Source organism: Eurosta solidaginis, chromosome 5, assembly GCF_040869045.1.
Source record: "Eurosta solidaginis isolate ZX-2024a chromosome 5, ASM4086904v1, whole genome shotgun sequence".
NCBI lineage: Eukaryota > Metazoa > Arthropoda > Insecta > Diptera > Tephritidae > Eurosta > Eurosta solidaginis.
This window is the reverse complement of record NC_090323.1, coordinates 109,963,498-109,986,074: the sequence shown is the minus strand read 5'-3', so window position 1 is coordinate 109,986,074 and position 22,577 is coordinate 109,963,498. Positions and strand designations below refer to the sequence as shown.

At 35.2% G+C, this 22,577-nt stretch overlaps 1 protein-coding gene across 5 annotated transcripts in view; it reads right to left on the bottom strand.

The window, feature by feature from the left end:
* Positions 1-22,577, bottom strand: part of LOC137233476 (uncharacterized) — an 807,788-nt gene that overhangs the window by 162,088 nt on the left and 623,123 nt on the right. For all 5 annotated transcript variants that reach the window (XM_067756516.1, XM_067756517.1, XM_067756518.1 and 2 more), the window contains exon 10: positions 1,451-1,584. In XM_067756516.1, the coding sequence (XP_067612617.1) occupies positions 1,451-1,584 (134 nt within the window). The remainder of the gene's footprint in view (positions 1-1,450; positions 1,585-22,577) is intronic.

The window sequence follows — 22,577 nt, the reverse complement described above, 5'->3', positions numbered from 1 at the left end:
TCTTCTCTTCTCTTTTCTTCTCCTCTCTTCTCTTATCTTCTCTTCTCTCCCCTCCTCTTCTCTTCTCTTCTCCTCTCTTCTCTTCTCTTCTCTTCTCTTCTCTTCTCTTCTCTTCTCTTCTCTTCACTTCTCTTCTCTTCTCTTCGCTTCTCTTGCAGCATTACTTTGAATGCGCTTCTTTCAATGCATTCTTGATGGTACGATATGCATACACTCATATCGACCAACCAAGTATTCATTCCCTACCCTTCTCTCCTCTTCGCTTCTCTTCTCTTCTTTTCTATTTTCTTCTCTTCTTTTCTATTCTCTTCTCTTCTAATCTCTTCTCTTCTCTTTTCTTTTCTTTTCTTTTCTTTTCTTTACTTTACTTTACTTTTCTTTTCTTTTCTTTTCTTTTCTTTTCTTCTCTTCTCTTTATATAAAAACGTACCTGAAGCGGCATTTTTTTTACAAAAATTGCTTCAAAATATTTCAGTCATGTATGGAAATTAATAATAGATATGTTCAAGTCAATATGTTATGGTTATGTATATGTGTAATTGTTTCCAGTGTTCGTGTGTTTAGAAAGTTTTGTCAAGAGTTGTACATTTGCAACAGTTTTTTGTGCATATCTTTTCACAGAAATAAAAAACTTAATTTCCGCTTTCGGATTATTAATACGGAAGTTAAGACGCGTCTTTCGATATCCCCATTGTCAAATTTTTACCACAATTTACTGCCAGCTTATACATAGATTAAGGACACCGCTTATCCCCTGGTGACATCACCTTCAAGGAAAAACGTTATTGTCAACATCAGAATAGAAGAGACCGCTTTACTCTTGGTAACGTGTCACCAAGAAAAAAAATTTTATTGTGAACCTCATCAAAAGTGAACTCTCCTCGCATTTGAGGTAAAGCCATAGCCACCACGACACTTCCCATAAATGCCGTTTCATTGAACAGGAAATAAGACCGGTATACAAGTATATAATAATACAAGCACACAGGTCACAACTGACTTTTTCTGCTTCCCAAGCACCAGTTTTTATTGATCTTGGTGGGTCTGCCAAGAGGCACACAACGTCGAAGCTTTCTACCTTTGAGTAAGACCACCGTACTCATGATTGGGTACCCGGCTTTGAAGTCGCCTGTTACGACAGAAATGCATACCCTCACCTGCAGGGGTGATAGGCCTGGGTGCCTTTATGAAATTTAATGAAAAATTCATATTTTTCCAGCACTGAATAGTCATCAGCAAAACCTATATTTTATAGTGACGAAACGGCTGACATTGTGATGGTTTCACGAAAAGGTTGCTATCTATATTGACTAGTTTTGGCTTTAAAATACTCAGCTCACGCGATTTTTCAAAACTTTGTCAAAATCATATTTTCGATTTGGGACAATCTTCTGTACAACCAACAGCCAACAGATGCCCCATTTTTATACATTTAATTTTTTATACTTACGTCTTCTGCCAGCATGAAGAAGAAATTAACCACATGTTCTGGTTTTCCTGTAAACTTTTCTCGTAGTAGAGGGTCCTGTGTTGCAATTCCAACTGGGCAAGTGTTTAAGTGACATTTTCTCATCATTGTACAACCTTATATTTACAAAATAAATTTAGTGTTATTATAAGAGCAGCCAGATAACTGAACTAATTAAATTTGTAACATAATAACTTATACTTAAGGAAATATAATAGTCCTTTTCTTAGATTTATGTGCGATGGATGTGTCACCTACATAGGGAAAGTCGATAGGGCTCTTAAAGAAATAATCTCAATATCGGAAGCAAATAAAATAAAATTAAAGAAAGAAAAACTTTTTTAAAAATAAGCTTTTATAATTGGTTAATAAAATTAACTAAAAAGTAAACAATAAATTGACTCTAAAGAAATATAACACTTTATAAGTTCATTGTAAACTTTAACGATAATTAGGCTTTATCGTCTGCGACAAAAAAATTCTATATTGTACATAATTATATATTTTTAACATTAAAACTTTACACCTGAATTATTAAATCTTACAGTTTTTATCACAGTCCAAATTGTTCTAATAAAAAACGTGTTAAATTTTGATGGTATAATTAAGAACATTTAGGATCTTCTTTTCTTGCTATCGCAATATAACACGCTTTTATTAGAACAATTAGGACTGTGATATAAACTGTAAGATTTAATAATATAGGTGTAAAGTTTTAATGTTAAAAATATATAATTATGTACAATATAGATTTTTTTTGTCGCAGACGATAAAGCCTAATTATCGTTAAGGGTTACAATGAACTTAAAAAGTGTTATATTTCTTTAGTCAATTTATTGTTTACTTTTTAGTTAATTTTATTAACCAATTATAAACGCTTATTTTTAAAAAGTTTTTTTTTTCTTTAATTTTATTTTTTACTTTTTAGTTAATTTTATTAACCAATAATAAAAGCTGAATTTTAAAAAAGTGTTTTTTCTTTAATTTTATTGTTCATTTTGTTCCCACGAGTATAGGACAGACGGTCCATCCCCCCAGAGGTCCATTGTAAAGGGATAAGGGCTTCAGTACAACAGGGTTCGCCCTGGTACCCTGAGGCGCAACGTTAGCGATATGAAATTTTTATACGCCCTCATATCATTCAGCCCTCGGCACGTGCTCACCTTGGAATTGGCTCATAAATACTAATAATAAATCAGAAAAAATCCACATTCATAACCAACAAATTTTCTCTGTGGCAGAGATCGGCATCAGGTAACTTTTTTGATACTCTAATATATCCGCAGCAATTTGAGTATGAGTACGTATAAAACAACCAAGCGCAGCTAGCCTGATCTATTCGTTTACATACAAAAATTATTGTGTAAGTATAAGCTATGATGCATATGGATACAAGCTACAACGGTCTCTCACGAACTATTCTCGTGTTTGGTTTGATTTCGTAGGAAATTTTAATTGAAATACGGAGCAAAAGTTTGCTTCGAAGGGTGAATTTCAAAGCGCAACTGCTAGCTCAGCTAATCAGATATCAGCTGAGTGAAAGAAATTGTACTTTTGAAACGATACGTTGAGCCAACTGTCAACAACACATCGATAAAAACGTTGAGTGAATGGAGCGGAAAATTTTTATGCTCACTAATTTGCCGCAAAGTTGCAACTGTGCGTTCCAAGAAGTTATCACTAATCAACTTCGCCAGAAGTGTTGCTTTTGGAATGCGCCCTATGCTTTGTTCAACTCATTCAAATGAATTTGTATATATGTGCATACACATGTTCACGTGTTCTTGCAACAACAAAACGTTAAATACATACAACATATATATGAATATACAGATTTTCGAGAAAACATATCGTATGGGTTTGTCAAAAGTAGCTTCACTTCGGATATCAGCATCTTCGGTTGTCAGATCTTTCGCGTTCAACGCTAACGCGATGTCAGGATAAAAAAAGGACTCTCAACCAAATTACTGATACTAATCGCTACGTTTGAATAACCCTGACTGAGTATGAGTACACGATTTTTTATATCATGATCCGAATATATTCGGGCATATTCATAATCCAAATAAAATGTGACTAAGTTAGTTGAAGCATTTTTGACAGAGAGCACATATAAAATTGTGTCAAACAGTGTTAACTAACTTAAAATCATATTTTATTGTGACTTTGCATATGTCGCGTTCAGTTTACAACTACTCATTGCAGATCTCTGCTCTGTGGGTTAAATCTATTTTAAAACAATAGCCGTGTGTTTTTACACGTAAACGTCTATACGCTTATACCTTATATGGACTGCTAAGCGTCTAACTTTAAATACACCTCTGAAGTTGCTGCGCATAAAATGTGTACTACTAAATTTCAATACGCATTATACTCAGATGTAACTGAAATATGTGTTTTTGTTTCACCCTCTACACTAATTCTATGTATTCTATGTGTGTCCACAATTCATCGCAACTGATTTAGCTATATGTTATACACAGGCATACAACAGAGGGTGGTGTCTCCGCTTTTCGGTACACCCTGTAGCTGTAGCTAGTGGTTTAACCACTGCCGCTAGATGGGTCTCCTAAGCATTATCTAAGCGAGGATAGGCGTTTTTTTTTCACGAGCGAACGTAAACGTATACGCGTGTATAAAAAAAACACGGCTAATATTCCAACTTGCGCTTAGCCAAAATTCCATCGCCAAAAATCTGTAAAACAAAATCAAGTGCGCAGAAAAGTATGCAACACTTACCGATAACAGCCTAACCGCGTTAGCGTTCGTTGTATCACAGAATTTTTACACTTTGAAAATGACGGCTGTTGTTTGCAAGGTTGCATTCCTTTGAGTCTTCGTTTTTACCATCTGGATTAACAAAGTTATGAGCCTGGGCATTCACGCAGTTTTAGTGATGTAAATTGTATGGCTCCAGCGCCAATGCGGTGCCAGCTCAATGGTAGCTCATTGACGAAATGACTCCAAGCGAATTTTTGACGCTACTTAGTAGTGAGTGCGTAGTACATTTCACTTGCGCTATTGAGTGAAACGACTTTTGTGTGTCAGGCACGAGTTTGGTGTTATTACCGCTACTGGCAATGATGACACTGAGCTGGTAGTTCAGCTTTTGAATCAGAGAAAGAATTGATGACCCGTGTAAATTATTATGGTGTATTTGCACCAAATAAATGCTGCGGACATACAACCGGACTCATTTTTGAGTTGTATATTTTAGATTTAATGCACAATTAATATGGGTGTGTTTGAGCGGCCAAATAATAACAGTAGTATTGCTAAAGTGCTGCTTAGTTGATGGAATGTCGCTAATTTCCTAGCGATGATCAATAGATTTTCAATATTTCGTTCAACGGACGTGCGAAATTGCCACATCTGCTCAAATTTTCCAAGATTTTCCATTCTTGATTTAACTTAAGCTGTTCTGCCAATAAAATAAATTACAGAAAAGATTACAGAGTTAAACAGCCTTAAAAATTCAGCTATGTTGGTTATACACAGAAATACAACAGAGGGTTGTGTCTCCGCTTTTCGTAAGCGTGAGATTCACCATGTGTGGCACGCGTGATTCACCACGTCCAAGTATCAGAATCCACGGAATCCCGCCGGTTGTATGGGACTTAGGCTGTTATGCCAAAGTAAACACAATTCTTTACCGATGAATGTGTTATCGATTAATTTATCGAATTCTAACAAAGTAATATTGCATTGTCATCGGAGTTATATATGTGTGCAAAATTTCAGCTCAATCGGACACCGGGAAGTGTATCAAATTTAACTTGCAAGATTTCATTACATACAACAGCTAAGTGAAGGTAAATAAAAGCTTATAAAAATCTTAAGAAACAGAAATCCGATATTGAAAAAAGAAATAAACACAGCCATAACCCATAGAAGAAGAAATGAGTAGGGTAATAGAAAACATGCAGAGAAAGTAGATATAATGAAGAGTTGAAATTTTGTGCAAAAAATAAATAAAAGTTTAGTAAAGTGAGTTTGCCAAATGAGTCGTTTGCTAAACAAAAGGAAGATAATAAAAGAAGTGAAAAAGGTTGCCAACCAAAATAAAATTGCCGGTAAAAGTGGTACGTTTTCCTATGCGAGTCTTGCAAAAGGAATTTCTTCTATTGTAATAAAACCAAAAGTTAAGCAAACACTAGAGAAAACCAAAACAGATATGAGCAAGATAGATCGATCTCAGTTAAATATAGGAAGGGTAGTAATTAAAAACAATGGTAAAATAATTTTTAATTATAAGTGCAAAGTCAACCAATGATAAAAACAAAATAAAAGATGCCCTAACTGAAAAATTAGATCAGAATAATAGAAATAGTTAGCAGGATTGCTGCTCAAATTGAAGTATTCAGAGAGGCCAAATTGAAATGTGTAAAAATTATCTATTCTAACGGTCACAAGGTGCTATAAATGCTTGGGATTCAATCACATAGCAAGTAATTGTACTCACAAACAAAGATGTAGCAAGTGCTTAGGGGAGCATAAAGATGAGGAATGTAAAGAGAGTGCACCTTTAAACAAATGAGGAAACTGTGTGGATGCCAATAACCAGTTAGGATTCAAATTATGTACTGATCATAACATTATAAATATCGATTGTCCAGTTTATCAAAGAAAACTCAAACTGGAGAATCAAAGAGTTGGTTTTTAGCAACGAAAACGTAATATACTGGGAAGAAACGCTTTTAATTTAAAATGTATTTATTTAAATATCTGTAGTTTGTTGTGCTTTTAGAAGAAGTAGATCCGGACGTCGTTTTGTGCTCTCAAGCTTGCATAACATCAGATATTTGTGAGGAGGAAATAAATATTGCTTTTTATAGAACAGTTCCTTGCGATTCGCATAGAAGGCACACAGGAGGGGTTGAATTACTTTTGAAAGAAGGAACCGATTTTAAATTTAGATATAATAGATCCATAGAAAAAAAACGTCTGGTGTGCAATAATCAAATAAAAACTTCGATTTCAAATGGCAAATTGGTGTGTTGTACCATTCCCGCGCTAGCGATAATGAATTTTTAGATTACTTAGATACCATACTAACAGATGTTTATGAAAGTGACACCAATTCCCTTTTAATTGGTGATTTTAATACAAACCTAAATTTAGCTTCCGCACATAGCTGTAAATTAAATGAGATTTTTGCTCGTTGCGCTATAAAACAAATAATAACATAAAGTCTTGTGTAAAACTACTAAATAATAGAATTTCCGATCACGAAACCATCTCATTTTCCATCAAAGTTAAAAATTCAAATCCCTTGCGAAGGATTACCTCAACGTGTCAGGAGAATTATACTGCTTATAGCCGTTTAAATTTATTAAGAAATTGCGACTTTAGTATATTGAATGGCATGATTGTAGATGACATGGTCAACTACATAAGTACCTGTCTAATAAATTGTATTGGGGTTTTAACGATCGAGAAGAGCAAAAACGTAAAACTGAGAAATAAGTGGTACAACCACGAACGGAAACAAGCAAGCTAAAATACCACTTACGGCCCGAAGCTTTATCAACGGGTGATTTCACAATGTTGCGAAGTATTATAAAAAGCTTATAAAAAAGAAAAAAGTTAAGTATATGGAGAGTCGGATTGAATTAACAGTTCGGATAGCAAATCAATGTGGAGGCATCTTAAACAAGCAGTTAACTGAAGTGAAAGACAATATACAGACGGTAATTATAAAGGATATTACTTATGAAACACCAGAGGATATAGCTATAGCGCTAAGCTTATATATGTATGTTTGTTTAATGGTGTGTTCAGTTTATACTTATATCTAAGAATTCATGAGCTTAACACCGGCTTATAATAATTTAATTTCAATTATTATGTTTTCTAAGAGACACTGAAAAGAAAGAAACATTTACTGGCATATTGCGATGGAACCATTTCGAAAACCGCCAACGTAATCATCATCAGGCAATTTTGTAATGTTATCAAAGGTTTCATTGGGATTCGAACAGTGAATCACATGGTGAAACTGCAGTTGCCTTTAACCACTAGGCCATCCTGCTGGTATTTGTTTTCATGCTTAATTCAGTTTTTCTCATTTCTACACTAACAACACAATTGAGACATTTTGTCTCTATATTAATTTGTGTGCCATGTAGATTTGTTTTTGTAAAGTTCTTCTTCGTTGCGAATGAGAAGCTTTGTAAACTCGGGCTCAGTTAAACTTATATTTTATTGATAGTATTGTTGATATTAACCAAGGAATTAAAGTATAGATAGTGGCCAAAATTTGCAGTCCAGTACCACTACATGTCTAGAGTTTAAAGAAATTTCGGTTGAAGAGTTAACTCGGATAGTTAACCGAATTCAACTTAAAATTGGTGGGAAAAACCTTCTTTCTGAAAGAGTTATTAAAGATTCGTTATCTTATATGGGACATTTCTATTCCGAAGCTGTAAATAAATCCCTCAGAGCTGGAATAGTGCCTGAATCATGGAAAATATCAACAATAGTACCTATGCGGAAGGTGAAAAATTCAGTTATAGTGGATGATCTGAGACCTATTACCACATTAGCAAATTTAGAAAAAATTTTAGAGTTAGCCATAAAAAAGCAACTTGTTAGCTACCTTGAAAATAATAAAATACTTATATACTTATACTAATAAAATACTATTGAACAATCGATTTCAGAGAAAGGCACTCCTGTGAAACAGCGTTAAATTATGTCATATCGAACTGGAAAGAAGAACTAGGTTTAAAGAAAAGTACAGTCGCTGTGTTCATTGATTTAAAAAGAGCTATTGAAACAATTGAAAGAAATATAATGCTCGCTAAGCTACGCCAAATCGGGATAAGGGACATTGAGCTGAAGTGGTTTAAGAGTTTTTTAACAAACCGGAAACAAAGAACGGCTATAGATTCGGTGGCCTCGGAGGAGGCCGTTGTAGAAATAGGACTGCAACAAGGCTCGGTATTGGCCCCAGCCCTATTTAACATTTATATTAATGATATATCATTAGCATTGAAATACAGCAAAGTTAGGTTGTTTGCGAATGATGCCCTACTAGAAATAAGTGAATCAAACTTAACGTTAGCTAAGAGTAAAATGCAAGAAGATCTAAATTCACTATACAGTTGGCTTTCCAGTAATAAGCTAAAATTAAATTTTAACAAAACAAACTCTATGATCATATCCAGAACGATTAATAAAGATTCGCCGGAAATTGATCTAGAAATGATAAATACAAAAATTGAGGAAGTACAAATATTTAAGTATTTAGGGGTACAGATTGACAAGTTAAAGTTTAATGATCACATTGAATATATACTTGCTAAAATTGTCAAGAAAATTGGATTCTGGAAGAGATCATGTAAATATATAAGTCAAAATTGTAAACTGAAAGTCTAAAGATCCACAATTGAGCCGCACTTTATATAATGTCCAACAATATTTTTTATGGCTAGTGACGCACAAGTAAAAGTTATGCAAAATAAAGCTGTGAGATTTGTCCTTAGGCTGCGATACAACACTCCCATGAAAACTGTGATCGAAACACTTAATTGGCTCAGTGTAAGACAGCTTATATTTTATCACAGTATGAAATTTGTGTTTAATATGAAGATGGGTATGTTGCCTGACTATTTGAGTGATAAACTAATTTATGTTAATGAAACCCACTCTTACGTAGTCTGAGGAATCAATAATTTTAGGCTTCCTATCTTCAAAACAGAACTGGACAAGTAAAATATATTTCATAATTGCTTAAAAAGTTTTAATGAACTTCCAAATCATATAAAAAATAGTAATCATTTGAAAACATTCAAGAAAAGTTTGCTAGAGCACTGAAAACTCTCCCGCTAATGTAAATAAGTTTTAATGTCCTTATGTTTTGATTTTTCATGTACGGACACATGATGGTGTATGCACAACCAGCTAAGCCTTAAACTGCCGAATAATGAACCGAAAATGGATCGCCCGACAGGAAAAAATTCATACATAAATCATGTCAGAAAGCGAGGGATCGGGGACGAAACTTCGAAATCGCAGTCTCAGACCGACAGTTGCTGCGTTGATGGGACTCACGTCCTTTCAGCGTAATTCAGGACAGGATTGGAAACACGTTCCTTACAACCTTCAAATTAATAAGCCGTAATAATAAACAAATAAATAAATAAATAAGTAACAAAAATAAGACTAACCAAAAGTTGGACCAGATAGGATTGGAACCACGTCCTTTTCAACCTCTCATTATATGTTGAGCTGTGCTGATCGGAATCTTCATGCATTCCAACAGCGTTATAGCATTATGCGTCATGCCCACTAAGCAATACTTTGCGGCATTACGTATCATGAACTATGCCAATACATTTCTTCTGAACCGAACACACAATAATAACATAATCATATCACAATATTGGGCGACATAAATTACATTGATCTCGCACAAGCGGCGAGCCAACATCAATGGAATGCCGAATATGAAACCCTTGTCTGTTCACACCCTAATCAGTCAATCACCCCGATCAATGCACTTGCCGATTTTCAATGTTAGACTCTCATATAAATACGTACATACAATCCATTTGCAGTGTTTACTTTGTTAATATGAATTAACCAAATATGCACATACAAACATTTTACATAATGCATACAAGTATCAATCTGCTGGCGTTGCAATACAAATCTACACATATGAATATCAACAATACAAACTTACAAATAAGAATATCAATAGTACAAACTTACGTAAGTAAATATCAATAATACAAATCTACATGAACACTTACACTACATACCTAAATACACAAATACTGACAATACAAATTTACACATTTTTAATTCATAAGTATTAGGTTAATTGCAAATGTATAGGTTAAGATATTTTGTATAAAAAGGGAAGAATTTTTGTTAATAAACAATTATTCTTATTATTATTATTCTTATTATTATTATTCTGACGCCCAAAGCGTAAACATCTCTTCATTCAAATAAGAATATTTCATGGCGTTCCTGCCAAACTAGATTAACTTGGCAAAACTGCTAAACAATCTAGTTGGAGGAAATTCCTGCCAGCTCGATCTTAAATTGGCAAAACTGCTAAAGATCTTGCTGGAGGAAAAAGCCTGCCGGTTTAAAAGTTAGTAAAATATTTAAAATAATCCTAAAAAGGATTATCAACAATAAAAATCCTAAAAGGATTATCGATAAGACCAAGGGTTATTGACAATTAAAGACAAAAAGATGATTGGTCGTTTATTATACACACAAGGCAAAACTAATACTTTAGAAGGACCAGGAGGATAAAACACTCATATACAAAAGCAAACCACAGGAATTATGTACAACCACTAAACAGAATGCATTAATCAGCATACGAGCAATTTTAATAGGCGAACGCATAAAAGGGTGGAATAAATCCGAGAAATTTGGCAGCAAAACAGGACATAATTGGTATACGATATCATATGGCAAATCAACAAGATAATGAGCAATACGCTGGCAATGGATATTAAGTATATTTAAATTAGTTAAAATTTAGAATAACTTGAGCGGCCCTGCGACGCTTAACCATTGGCAAAAATTATATTTTTGCCTAGGATTTTTTTTTGTACAATAGGAAATATTTATATATGTAAGGATTAAAAATTAAAAAAAAAAAAAAAAATTAAAGAATTAATTGAGTAAAGTGGAATGCCTGCTAAGTACTGGGAACACCCCATTGCATGGGAAGACAAAGTAATTATAGATAAGGGAAAGGTAGATTACGAAAAGGAATTAAAATGGTTAAAACCATTTTGGAAAAAGATAGGAATGACTAGGGAACCTACAATAGAATATGTTAAAAATCCCACAACCAGAGAGGAAGAAACAGCTAGAATGTTGCGAATGGTCTTCCCAAACGAAAACTAAAATTATTATTAGTCATTATTAAGTCATAAATAAATAAAATTTTGAAGAAAAACAAATCTCTTAGTATATTCTTCAGAGAGGTAGAAAATTATAGAAAATTTCGATATGGGTTGGTGGACAAAAATCGTTCAAGGTATCATGATAGCGATAACCGGATACGAGTTAGGAAAGGAAAACTCGGAATCAACAGAAAATAGAGTCTTAAAATATGAACCACCAACAGAGGTAGATACGAAAAATGTTCAAACAATACCAGATATATGGCTAGCAATTTTAATCTGCTTTATCGTCCTATTAACCATTGCAATAGCTACGATACTTAAGCAATACATGAAAATTAAATATAGGCAACCAAAACCAGTTCAAGAATGTATCTAATCGAAACGTAAAGAAACCGTACCCCTTCACCTTCATTAGAAGAAAATAAACCACAAATATATACCTCCCATAAACGTCACAATGGCACAAACAGTAGTAGAATTTATCAAAACTGTCTCATCAGTGTTGCCAGAATTTGATGGCAAGCCTGAAAATCTACACAGTTTCCTAGATGCTCTTGATATTTTAGACCAAATCAAAGATACTCATGAAGCTTTAGCGATAACCATGGTAAAAACCAAACTAAAAGGCACTGCAAGAAACTTCATTAGCAACGAGACTATATTGCACAAATTAAGTTAAAATTGAAAACAGCAATAAAAGGCGAATCAGTTGAAGTTTTGACAGCAAAACTACTAAATATCCAACAGCGCAGCAAAACTGCAAATCAGTACACAGCGGAAATAGAAAAAATAAATAGATCCCTGGGAGCATATATCTCGGATGGCTTAAATACAGACTTGGCAACCAGATATGCAACCCAAGCAGGAGTCAAAGCGATGTGTAAGAACTGCTCGAACGAGAAAGTAAAGATATTTATGCAAGCAGGAACGTTCACAACAATGAAAGATGCGATTTCAAAATTTACAAATAGCTGTACCGAAATAACGGGTAGCTCAAATACAATCTTAAATATACGGCAACAAAATCAATTCCGGAGTAATTTCCGTGGGGGTTACCGAAGTAACAACTATGGGAATTACCGAGGTAGGAGATTTAGACCACAGTCAAGATATAACAATAACTTTAGAGCAAATACTAACAATAATAATAATCCTCAAGAAAGATTGCAAAATCAAAATAGGTCCTATAACCAAACACGCAAAGTACGTATCTGTAATCAGCAGGAAAACCAGGAAACTCCACTTCAAAGTCAGTAAATAGAAAAATATGTGTATTAAATCTACACTTAAATAGTTATATATCTACAAAAACCTCTTTAAATAACTCAATTTCAACTTTTTTAGTAGACACTGGAGCAGATATCTCCATAATTAAAAAGAATCAAATAATTAAGCATGAAAAAGTAAATAGAAAACAAATAACAGACTTAAAGGGCATTGGTAAAGGTATAACCAGTACATTAGGCACAATCAAAACTGATTTAAAAGGCGACGACCTTCTAATTTATCATAAATTTCACGTCGTAGAAGACGACTTTCCAATACCGTGCGATGGAATAATAGGTTTGGATTTTATAAAGAAATATAATTGTATTCTAGATTATGGCAAAACAGAGGATAAACTAATCCTAAGACCATATGATTTTCCCCAAACCATCACAATGTATCTAACAAATTACCTAACTGCTAACACAATTACAATCCCTGCTAGACCTGAAGTCATTAGACAGGTAACAGTAAACACTGATAATAAATCCATCTTCATACCCCACCAACAACTGGCTGAAGGCATTTTTATAGCAAACACAATCACAAATAAGGTTGAAACTTTTGTCAGAATTATTAACACCACACATAAAAATACAACCATTCAGAATTACAAAATACATACTGAAAATTTAGATGACTATAATTTAATTAAAACAAAAACACAATAAACAGAGTAATGACACAGAAAAATTAAAAAGATTAACCACAAATTTCCCAAAATTTGTCAATACACAATTAACTTCACTATGCACAGAATTCATAGATATATTTGCACTAGAAACAGAACCTATTTCCACTAATAATTTTTATAGACAAAAACTACACATGAAAGATGGCACACCAGTATACATAAAAAACTATATATTACCCGAGACGCAAAAGGAAGAAATAAGTAAACAAGTTAATAAATTGATTAAAGATGACATTATAGAACCCTCAATATCGGAATACAACAATCCAATTTTACTAGTTCCTAAAAAATCACTACCAGGTAATACAGAAAAGAGATGGAGACTGGTAGTTGACTACAGACAAGTAAACAAAAAACTAGCAGCGGGAAAATTCCCACTTCCAAGAATCGATGATATTTTAGACCAACTTGGAAGATCAAAATATTTTTCATGCCTAGACCTTATGTCAGGTTTTCATCAAATATAATTAAACCCAGACTCTAGGGATATAACCTCATTCACAGCAGAAAATGGTACATATAGACTCAAAAAACTACCCTATGGATTAAAAGTAGCACCAAATTCATTCCAAAGAATGATGACATTAGCCTTTGCGGGCCTAAACCATCCCAAGCATTTCTCTATATGGATGATTTAATTGTACTAGGGTGTTCAGAAAAACACATGCTAAAAAATTTAAAAGATGTTTTCTCGACTTGTAGGAAATACAACTTAAAATGGCATCCAGATAAATGCCTATTCTTCAGTGAAGAAGTAACTTATTCAGGACATAAATGCACAAGCAAAGGAATACTACCTGACCCAAGCAAATTTGAAACAGGTCATAATTACCCAACACCAACAGCAGATCAAAATGGCTACAAATGAATGTTAAAAGGTTCGTAGCGTTCTGCAATTATTACAGAAGATTTGTACCAAATTTCGCAGAGTACTCAAGAAAATTAACTAGGCTTTGCAAAAAGAATGTTTCCTTCGACTGGACAGAAGAATGTCAAAAAGCTTTTGTCTACCTAAAGGAAGCATTAATCAGCCCACAACTTTTACAATACCCCGACTTCAATAAAGAATTCTGCAGAACAACAGACGCTAGTGGGTATGCTTGCGGAGCAGTCCTTAGCCAAGAACACGATGGCAAACAGTTACCAATTGCTTACGCTTCTAGATCATTCACAAAAGGTGAAACAAATAAAGCTACTATAGAAAAAGAATTAGCAGCAATCCATTGGGCCATTAAGCTTTTTCAGACCATATGTTTATGGCAGAAAATTCTTAATTAAAACTGACCATCGCCCCTTAACATATCTTTTCTCGATGAAGAATCCTTCATCTAAATTAACAAGAATAAGACTTGAGTTAGAAGAGTACGATTTCGAAGTGGAGTACATTGCTGGAAAAGAAAATCTATTAGCGGACGCATTGTCTCGCATTAACATTACAAATCTAAAAGAAATGTCAATGGAAGCATGCAAAATAATACAAGTTTCAACAAGATCAGCAGCTAAAAATGTAAAAAATAACATTAAAATTAAAGAAAGTCACACAGAGAACCCCAAAATATATGAAGCGCTAAATAAATTTGAAGTAAAAAGACTGGCGAGCTCGTTTTCAATCCTTCGAAATTCTATTTCAAAAAAGGAAAGAAAATTTGTAGCCATTTTGATTCAAGCAATCTAATTGTTGAGGATAAGATTGACTTAAAACAATTCTTTACCAGGCTCGAAAAAGAAGCCGGCAATTTAGGCCTTGTACAAATACAGTTGTCCTTAGGGGACAAATTCTTTAAAAGAAATTATACTGCAGTAGGAAAATTTATTGAAATAGGAAACAAGGCTCTCAAAAAACTAACAATTGCATTAACCCCAGAGGTTATATATGTGACTAATCCCGGGAAAATTAAGGAAATTCGCCAAAAATATCATGACGATCCTATTAGTGGTGGCCACCCAGGAATAAATCGCATGATAAATAAAATCAAGCAGAAATATAGCTGGCTAAACATGAAAAACGACGTAAGAAAATACCTAAAGAACTGCATCCACTGTCAGAAAAACAAAATAAATAAGCATATAAAAGAACCAATGACAATAACGGAGACACCTCCGAAGGCTTTCGATATAGTACAGATCGATACGGTCGGACCATTACCGAAACCGATAAATGGAAACGAATACGCAGTTACCATCATATGCGATCTCACCAAATATTTAGTAGCAATTCCAGTCCAGAGCAAACACGCAATAACAGTTGCTAAAGTTGTATTCGAGCGCTTCATTCTGATCTATGGGTGCATGAAAACAATCCTAACAGACATGGGAACCGAATACAAAAATTGCTTATTCGAAGAACTATGCAAACTGCTAAAAATTGAGCATAAAACCTCAACACCCTACCATCACCAAACTTTAGGCACTATAGAACGTAGTCATAGGACATTTAACGAATATGTACGTTCATACATATCTAGTGATAAAGATGATTGGGACGAATACCTCAGGTATTTCGCATACTGCTACAATACGACCCCATCGACCGTACACGGATATTGCCCTTACGAGCTAATATTTGCGAAAAATCCACCTATATACGAATTCCTAGATGAGAATAAAATAAGCCCAGTGTATAACCACGAAACATATGACAAAGAAATAAAATATAGACGTCAAACAGCACAACAAAGATATAGAAAATTAGTAGAAGAAGTCAAAGAAAAACAAAAACTTAATTATGATAAAAATAGCACCAGTAAAGAAATAAAAATAGGTGATCTAGTATTAGTTAGAGATAAGCTAGCCACAAGCTAGACAGTAGATATAAAGGAAGGTATAAGGTAAAGATAATTGACAAAAATAACAATTTTACTTTAATACCATATAGAGAAGGAATTACTAATAGGAACAATAAAGATAAGGAGTTAATAATTCATAAGAATAGGCTTAAACCCATTTAAAACATCTTTTAATAAATTAAAACATTAAATAGTGAAATAAGCACTCCAATTTACTCTCTTATTTAATAAAAATTTTTAGAAAAAGCGGATTTTGGATGGGTCGACACATTTAAAATCCAGCTCTGTAAAATAAATAAAAAATGTAAAATAAAGAAAATAAATGGAAAATGTAAAATAAATAAAATAAATGAAATTTGTAAAATAAGTAAAATAAGTAAAATAATCGGATTTTGAAAAAAAAAAATGTACAAAACATTGTAAAAATAATAAAAGTATGAAGGTTAGCAGATTAGACACAAAGTACACACACTCTGTCACTATTATATCAAGTTACAGTAACATACTTAAAAAAAAAAAATTTCAAACAAAGAGTCTTATACAATTGCTCACTCATTATATAATCCTCTTTTTTTAAGGCGGATGGTATAGCATTATGCGTAATGCCCACTAAGCAATACATTTGCGGCATTACGTATCATGAACTTCTATGCCAATACATTTCTTCTGAACCGAACACACAATAATAACATAATCATATTACAATATTGCGCGACATAAATTACATTGACCTCGCACAAGCGGCGAGCCAACATCAATGGAATGCCGAATATGAAACCCTTGTCTGTTCACACCCTAATCAGTCAATCACCCCGATCAATGCACTTGCCGATTGCCAATGTTAGACTCTCACATAAATACGTACATACAATCCATTTGAAGTGTTTACTTTGTTAATATGAATTAACCAAATATGCACATACAAACATTTTACATAATGCATACAAGTATCAATCTGCTGGCGTTGCAATACAAATCTACACATATGAATATCAACAATACAATCTTACAAATAAGAATATCAATAGAACAAACTTACGTAAGTAAATATCAATAATACAAATCTACATGAACACTTACACTATATATCTAAATACACAAATACTGACAATGCAAATTTACACATTTTTAATTCATAAGTATTAGGTTAATTGCAAATGTATTGGTTACGATATTTTGTATAAAAAGGGAAGGATTTTTGTTAATAAACAATTAATATTCTGACGCCCAAATATCTCTTCATTCAAATAAGAATATTTCAGCGTCATTACTAAACAAAGTTGAGGGGTGATTGGATACACGTTATTTCCAATATCCAAATACATGTTTAACTGTGTTGATCGGAGACTAATACATTCCGGCAGCTTAAATACCAATTTGAAAAAAAAAATATATGTTCCAATTTTTGTTGCCTTATGCTGGGAGCACTGGAGGATTGGAAACGCGTACTTTCCAACCTCCCCTAAGAGAGTAATTCCCAGACTCGTCCATTTGTCGCGCTAGTAAATATGCTGATCGGAATCACATGGCATTCTGACAGCATATTCAATGGAACTAAGTAATTGTAATAATGAATTGTATTTAGTAGTTTAAGTTTTAGGTCTAGACAGTCTGAATAATAAATACAAATATAAATTCCGGTCATCAAATAATTGTTAGTAAATATAGTTGTTTCACAGTTTATCTTAGTAATAACCCCTTATTTTTCAGAAGTGAAAACATTAGCAGGGAAAAACAAAAAATTTAAAGCAATAATGGTATTCTCCGCTTAATAACAACAACTAGAAACATTCAATGGTTAAATATGTGTGCTTCTATAAATAGAACAAAGCAAAACGTGTTTATGAAATGACAACAAGTATAGTTTTTCGACAAGCAACCGTACGAAGTATATGAAGTAAGTATGTAGAAGTTGCACAACAACAAGGGCATGACTTTGGCTAAATGTGTTTGTCAACAGTTCTGTCATCGCAAGAGTGCGGGTTGGAGTACCATTCCCGGGTCAAAAAATGCTGTCGGCCTTGATGTCTCGTTGCTTCAATTTAAATTAAAAATTTAATTAATGAATAAGTTAAAATTGAAGTAAAACTACCGATCTACTGGGCAGATTTTTCTAAATCAAGCCTTAAAGTGAGATATATCTGTATAAAGGCATTTCTCAATAATAATTTTATTAAAAACTTACTTACTTAATTGGCGCTTAACCATCTAAACGGTTATGGCCGTCCAACAAGGCGCGCCAGTATCTCCTTCGCTCCGCTAATCGGCGCCAATTGGCCACACCAAGGCAGTTTAAATCGTTTTCCACCTGGTCCTTCCAACGGAGTGGGGGCCCCCCTCTACTTCTGCTTCCATAGGAGGGTTCCGATAGAAACACTTTCTTGGCCGGAGCATCATCTTTCATTCACATAACATGGCCAAGCCAGCGCAGCCACAGCGTTTTAATTCACTGGACTATGTTGATGTCTGCATATAGCTCGAACAGCTCATCATTAAATCTTCTTCGGTCCTCGTCATCGCCAACGCGTAGAGGTCCATAAATATTTCGAAGAACTTTTCTCTCGAACACTCCCAAAGCCGCTTCATCTGCTGTTGTCATGGTCCATGCTTCTGCCCCATATAGCAGGACGGGTACGATAAGTGACTTGTAGAGTATGATTTTCGTTCGCCGAGAGAGGACTTTACTTTTCAATTGCCTACCTAGTCCAAAGTAGCATTTATTGGCAAATTGATTCTTCGCTGGATTTCAGTGCTGATGTAGTTGTTAGTGTTGATGCTGGTTCCCAAATAAACGAAGTCTTTTACTATTTCAAAATTATGGCTGCCAACAGTAGCGTGGTTGCCAAGGCACGTATGCGGTGACTCTTTGCTCGATGACAGCAGGTACTTCGATTGCGGGATCGGGTACGTCATCTCTGCGCGGTGAATCGCTGCCTCCATTTAGGAGAGCAGAGAAGTGTTCCCTCCATAATCTAAGCACTCTCTGGACATCAGTTACAAGATCACCGTTTTCGTTCCTACAGGAGTTTGCCCCGGTCTTAAAACCTTCCGTCTGTCGCCGTATTTTTTGGTAACATTTTCGGGCGTTATTCCTTGTGGCTAGCAGCTCAAGCTCCTCGCACTCACGCCTTTCTGCTTCTGCTTTTTTCTTCCTGAAAAGGCGCCTCGCTTCCCTTTTCAACTCACGATAGCGTTCACACACTCCTCTTGTTGCGCTCGCTTTTAACGTAGCCCTGTAGGCAGCGTCTTTTTTTTCGATTGCAACGCGGCATTCTTCATCGTACCAGTTGTTTTTTCGTGGCCGCCGGTAACCAGTTTTTTCCTCGGCGGCAGTACGAAGTGCTTTGGAGATATGCTCCCACTGCTCCTGTATTCCTTCAGGCTGAGTTGTGCTCTCAGAGAGCAGGTATGAGAGTCGAGTTGGGAAATCATTGGCAGTCTGTTGTGATTGAAGCTTTTCGACGTCTAGCTTTCCCAGTGTTTTTTGTTCCTTGGTTTTGGCCGCGCTGAGGCGGGTACGTATTTTAGCTGCAACGAGATAGTGGTTCGAGTCGATGTTAGGTCCTCGGATCGTGCGCACATCTAAAACACTGGAGACACGCGGTCCGTCTATCACAACGTGATCGATCTGATTGCGAGTATTTCGATCAGGAGACAGCCATGTAGCTTTATATATCTTTTTATGCATGAACCTCGTGCTGGATATGACCATGTTTCGAGCACCGGCAAAGTCAATCAGCCTCAGTCCGTTAGGAGGAGTTTCATTGTGTAGGCTGAACTTTCCGGCCGTAGGGCCAAAAACACCTTCTTTGCCCACCCTGGCGTTAAAATCACCAAGCACGACTTTTATATCATGACGGGGGCAGCGCTCGGGTGTGCGTTCTAGTTGTTCACAAAATCCGACGCCGAAACTGCGCTTATTCGTATGGTCACAATTTTTGATTTTTTTTTCTTCATTGCTTCGTCCAACGCATTTCTTGGATGACGGTGATGTCAGATTTTGCTTTGACGAGGACATCAACCAGCCGGGCATCTGCACCAATCCCATTCAGGGAGCGGAATTTCCAGGTGCATGCCCTCAATTCATTGTCCTTCAAACGTTTGTCATGGTCGTCATCAATAGATAGTGTATTTATCCGAGGCTTGTTAGTATATTTCATTGGAGTACCGTCTTACGTGGCGGGTCCCAAGCCCAGCGCACAACCCGCTCAGCGGGGGTGAAAATATTACTTGCACGTTTATATAGCGAGCCGCTTGCTTCAAGACAGACGCCCGCTTGCAGCCGCACCTAGAGGTGTACAGACGCTGCCGATGAGATCTCCCCGGCTAGCCCTTAAACCAGTTATATCAGAGTGGCCCAGCCAGGTTGTCCCTTCTCACATTAGCTCACCGCTAAACTGATGTTTAGCGGCTACCCAGAGGATACTTGGCCGCAAGAAACCGGCAGTAGTGAGCTGCTTGAACCGCATGCAAAAGAATCGCTCTGGCCATTCCCAGGTGAACGGCGGTCAGAAGCTTCTACACACGGCTACACACGGTAACCGTCTTCAGGTCTTTGAACTATAAACAAATTATAGAAACATAAAATAAAAATACAATTTACATATTAAATATTAATAAAAATACAATTTATAATTAAACAAACATGAACATTTCTTTACATACATTATTTTACACGTCTTCACTGTTTGACGTGGAGTTAGTCGCTGTCCGCATGTTGTTTATCAAATGTTTGTAGTAGTTCGCGCAGTTATCAATGTCCGTTTTGTAATTCATTTGTATGTTAGTCGGTGTGTTTAAAATATTAAGTACTTCTAAAGTAATTCTCTTATAATATTGTTTCTCTTCCTGAGGTATTGTTGTTTGGTTAAAGTTCGGAGAGTGGTTTTTCGTCGGACAGTGTGCCCTAAGTGCTGTTTTTTGGTGATTTGTTTCGTGGCAATGTTTTAAGTCTGATTTATGTTGGGCTAGTCGAGTTTTTAATTTGGCTTTGGTTGTGCCCACATATATATTATTGCACGATTCCAAGTCATTTCTATTACATGGCATTTTATATATCACATTGCTTCTATCCGCCTGAGGTACCTTAGATTTTGTTCTGTTGAATAAATTTTTTAATGTGTTAATTGGCTTGTGCGTCAACGGGAATCACAAAAACCAGAAATTTTCAAATCATTATCTTATGTACCAAACTTATTAGAGCGCTTAGCAAACTCTAATTGTTATAACCAAGAAAAAGTTGGAATAGCGCACAAGCCAATTAACACATTAAAAAATGTATTCAACAGAACAAAATCTAAGGTACCTCAGGCGGATAGAAGAAATGTGATATATAAAATGGAAATGACATGGAATCGTGCAATTATATAAAAATGCTGATATGGGCAATGTTAATAACGGCTAATCTCAAGAAGTACCAAACCGATTTTTATGATTTTTTTTAAAAGAAAATATTGACGCAAATAAACACCCTGCGCTTTTTATTTTTTCCATTTTTCACAAACTAAAGCCTTTTATTTTTAGGATAAAGTTGATGAAAACCCCCAAATATGGCAAGCTACAGCGGGCCAACCAAAACAACTTTGTGTTTGTGAAGAGATACATATACTCACAGCCAAAGAGAGTGCGTCATTTCGCTCTTGGCAAATGCACAAGTTTTTTGCTCGCAACGAGCAGATGTATATATGCACAATGTACATTGTACATACATATGGAAGCTAGCGCGCACAAATCAAGAAACGTATGTATGAATTTTTCAAACTTCATTGCATTTATGATTGTATGCTGCAAAACATTGCCTAGAAAAAAAATCCATGGACAAGTGTACCATATTATTGGAAGTTTATTACCACCGCCCAATATGGTTCCAAAATTTTTACAAATCTATTTTTCTTCCCAAGAGGAGCAGCTTTCGTTGCGCCAAAATGCTGCACCAACTCTTTAAAGAGATATTTTGAAATTAATTCAAGCAATTCTGCTCGAAAATAATGTGTATATTTAAAGTTTTGACTTCTATGGAGCGTATACCATCTAATTCGAATAACTATGGGGTTGTAACACATGCCGACAAACGCCCTGTTAAGAACATCGTGGTCGATATAATGCCCCGACTACAGGCGAGGTCGCAGTATTGATAGTTGACGAAAATGCTGGTCCCCGCCATATTGTGCTACAGTCCCACGATAACACTCTCCATCGTGTGTCAGAAATTCATCCTTCATATTTTTATATGGTGAGGACGGTTACAGCATAAATATACCGCAAACTTATCCAAGCAGTGGGGCACCTAACCCACAAAAAATAGTTTCATGTATGCAATTTTATGCATATAAAATTATGATTAGAGAAAATAGCTTTAATACGCTTCATATATATGGATATCTCTTTAACCGATACTGTGTGGACATAGCTGCTAAACTGATGATCAAAAGGTTTAATTTTATAAGAGCACACCAAAAGCCGTTGCGTGCAAATAGTTA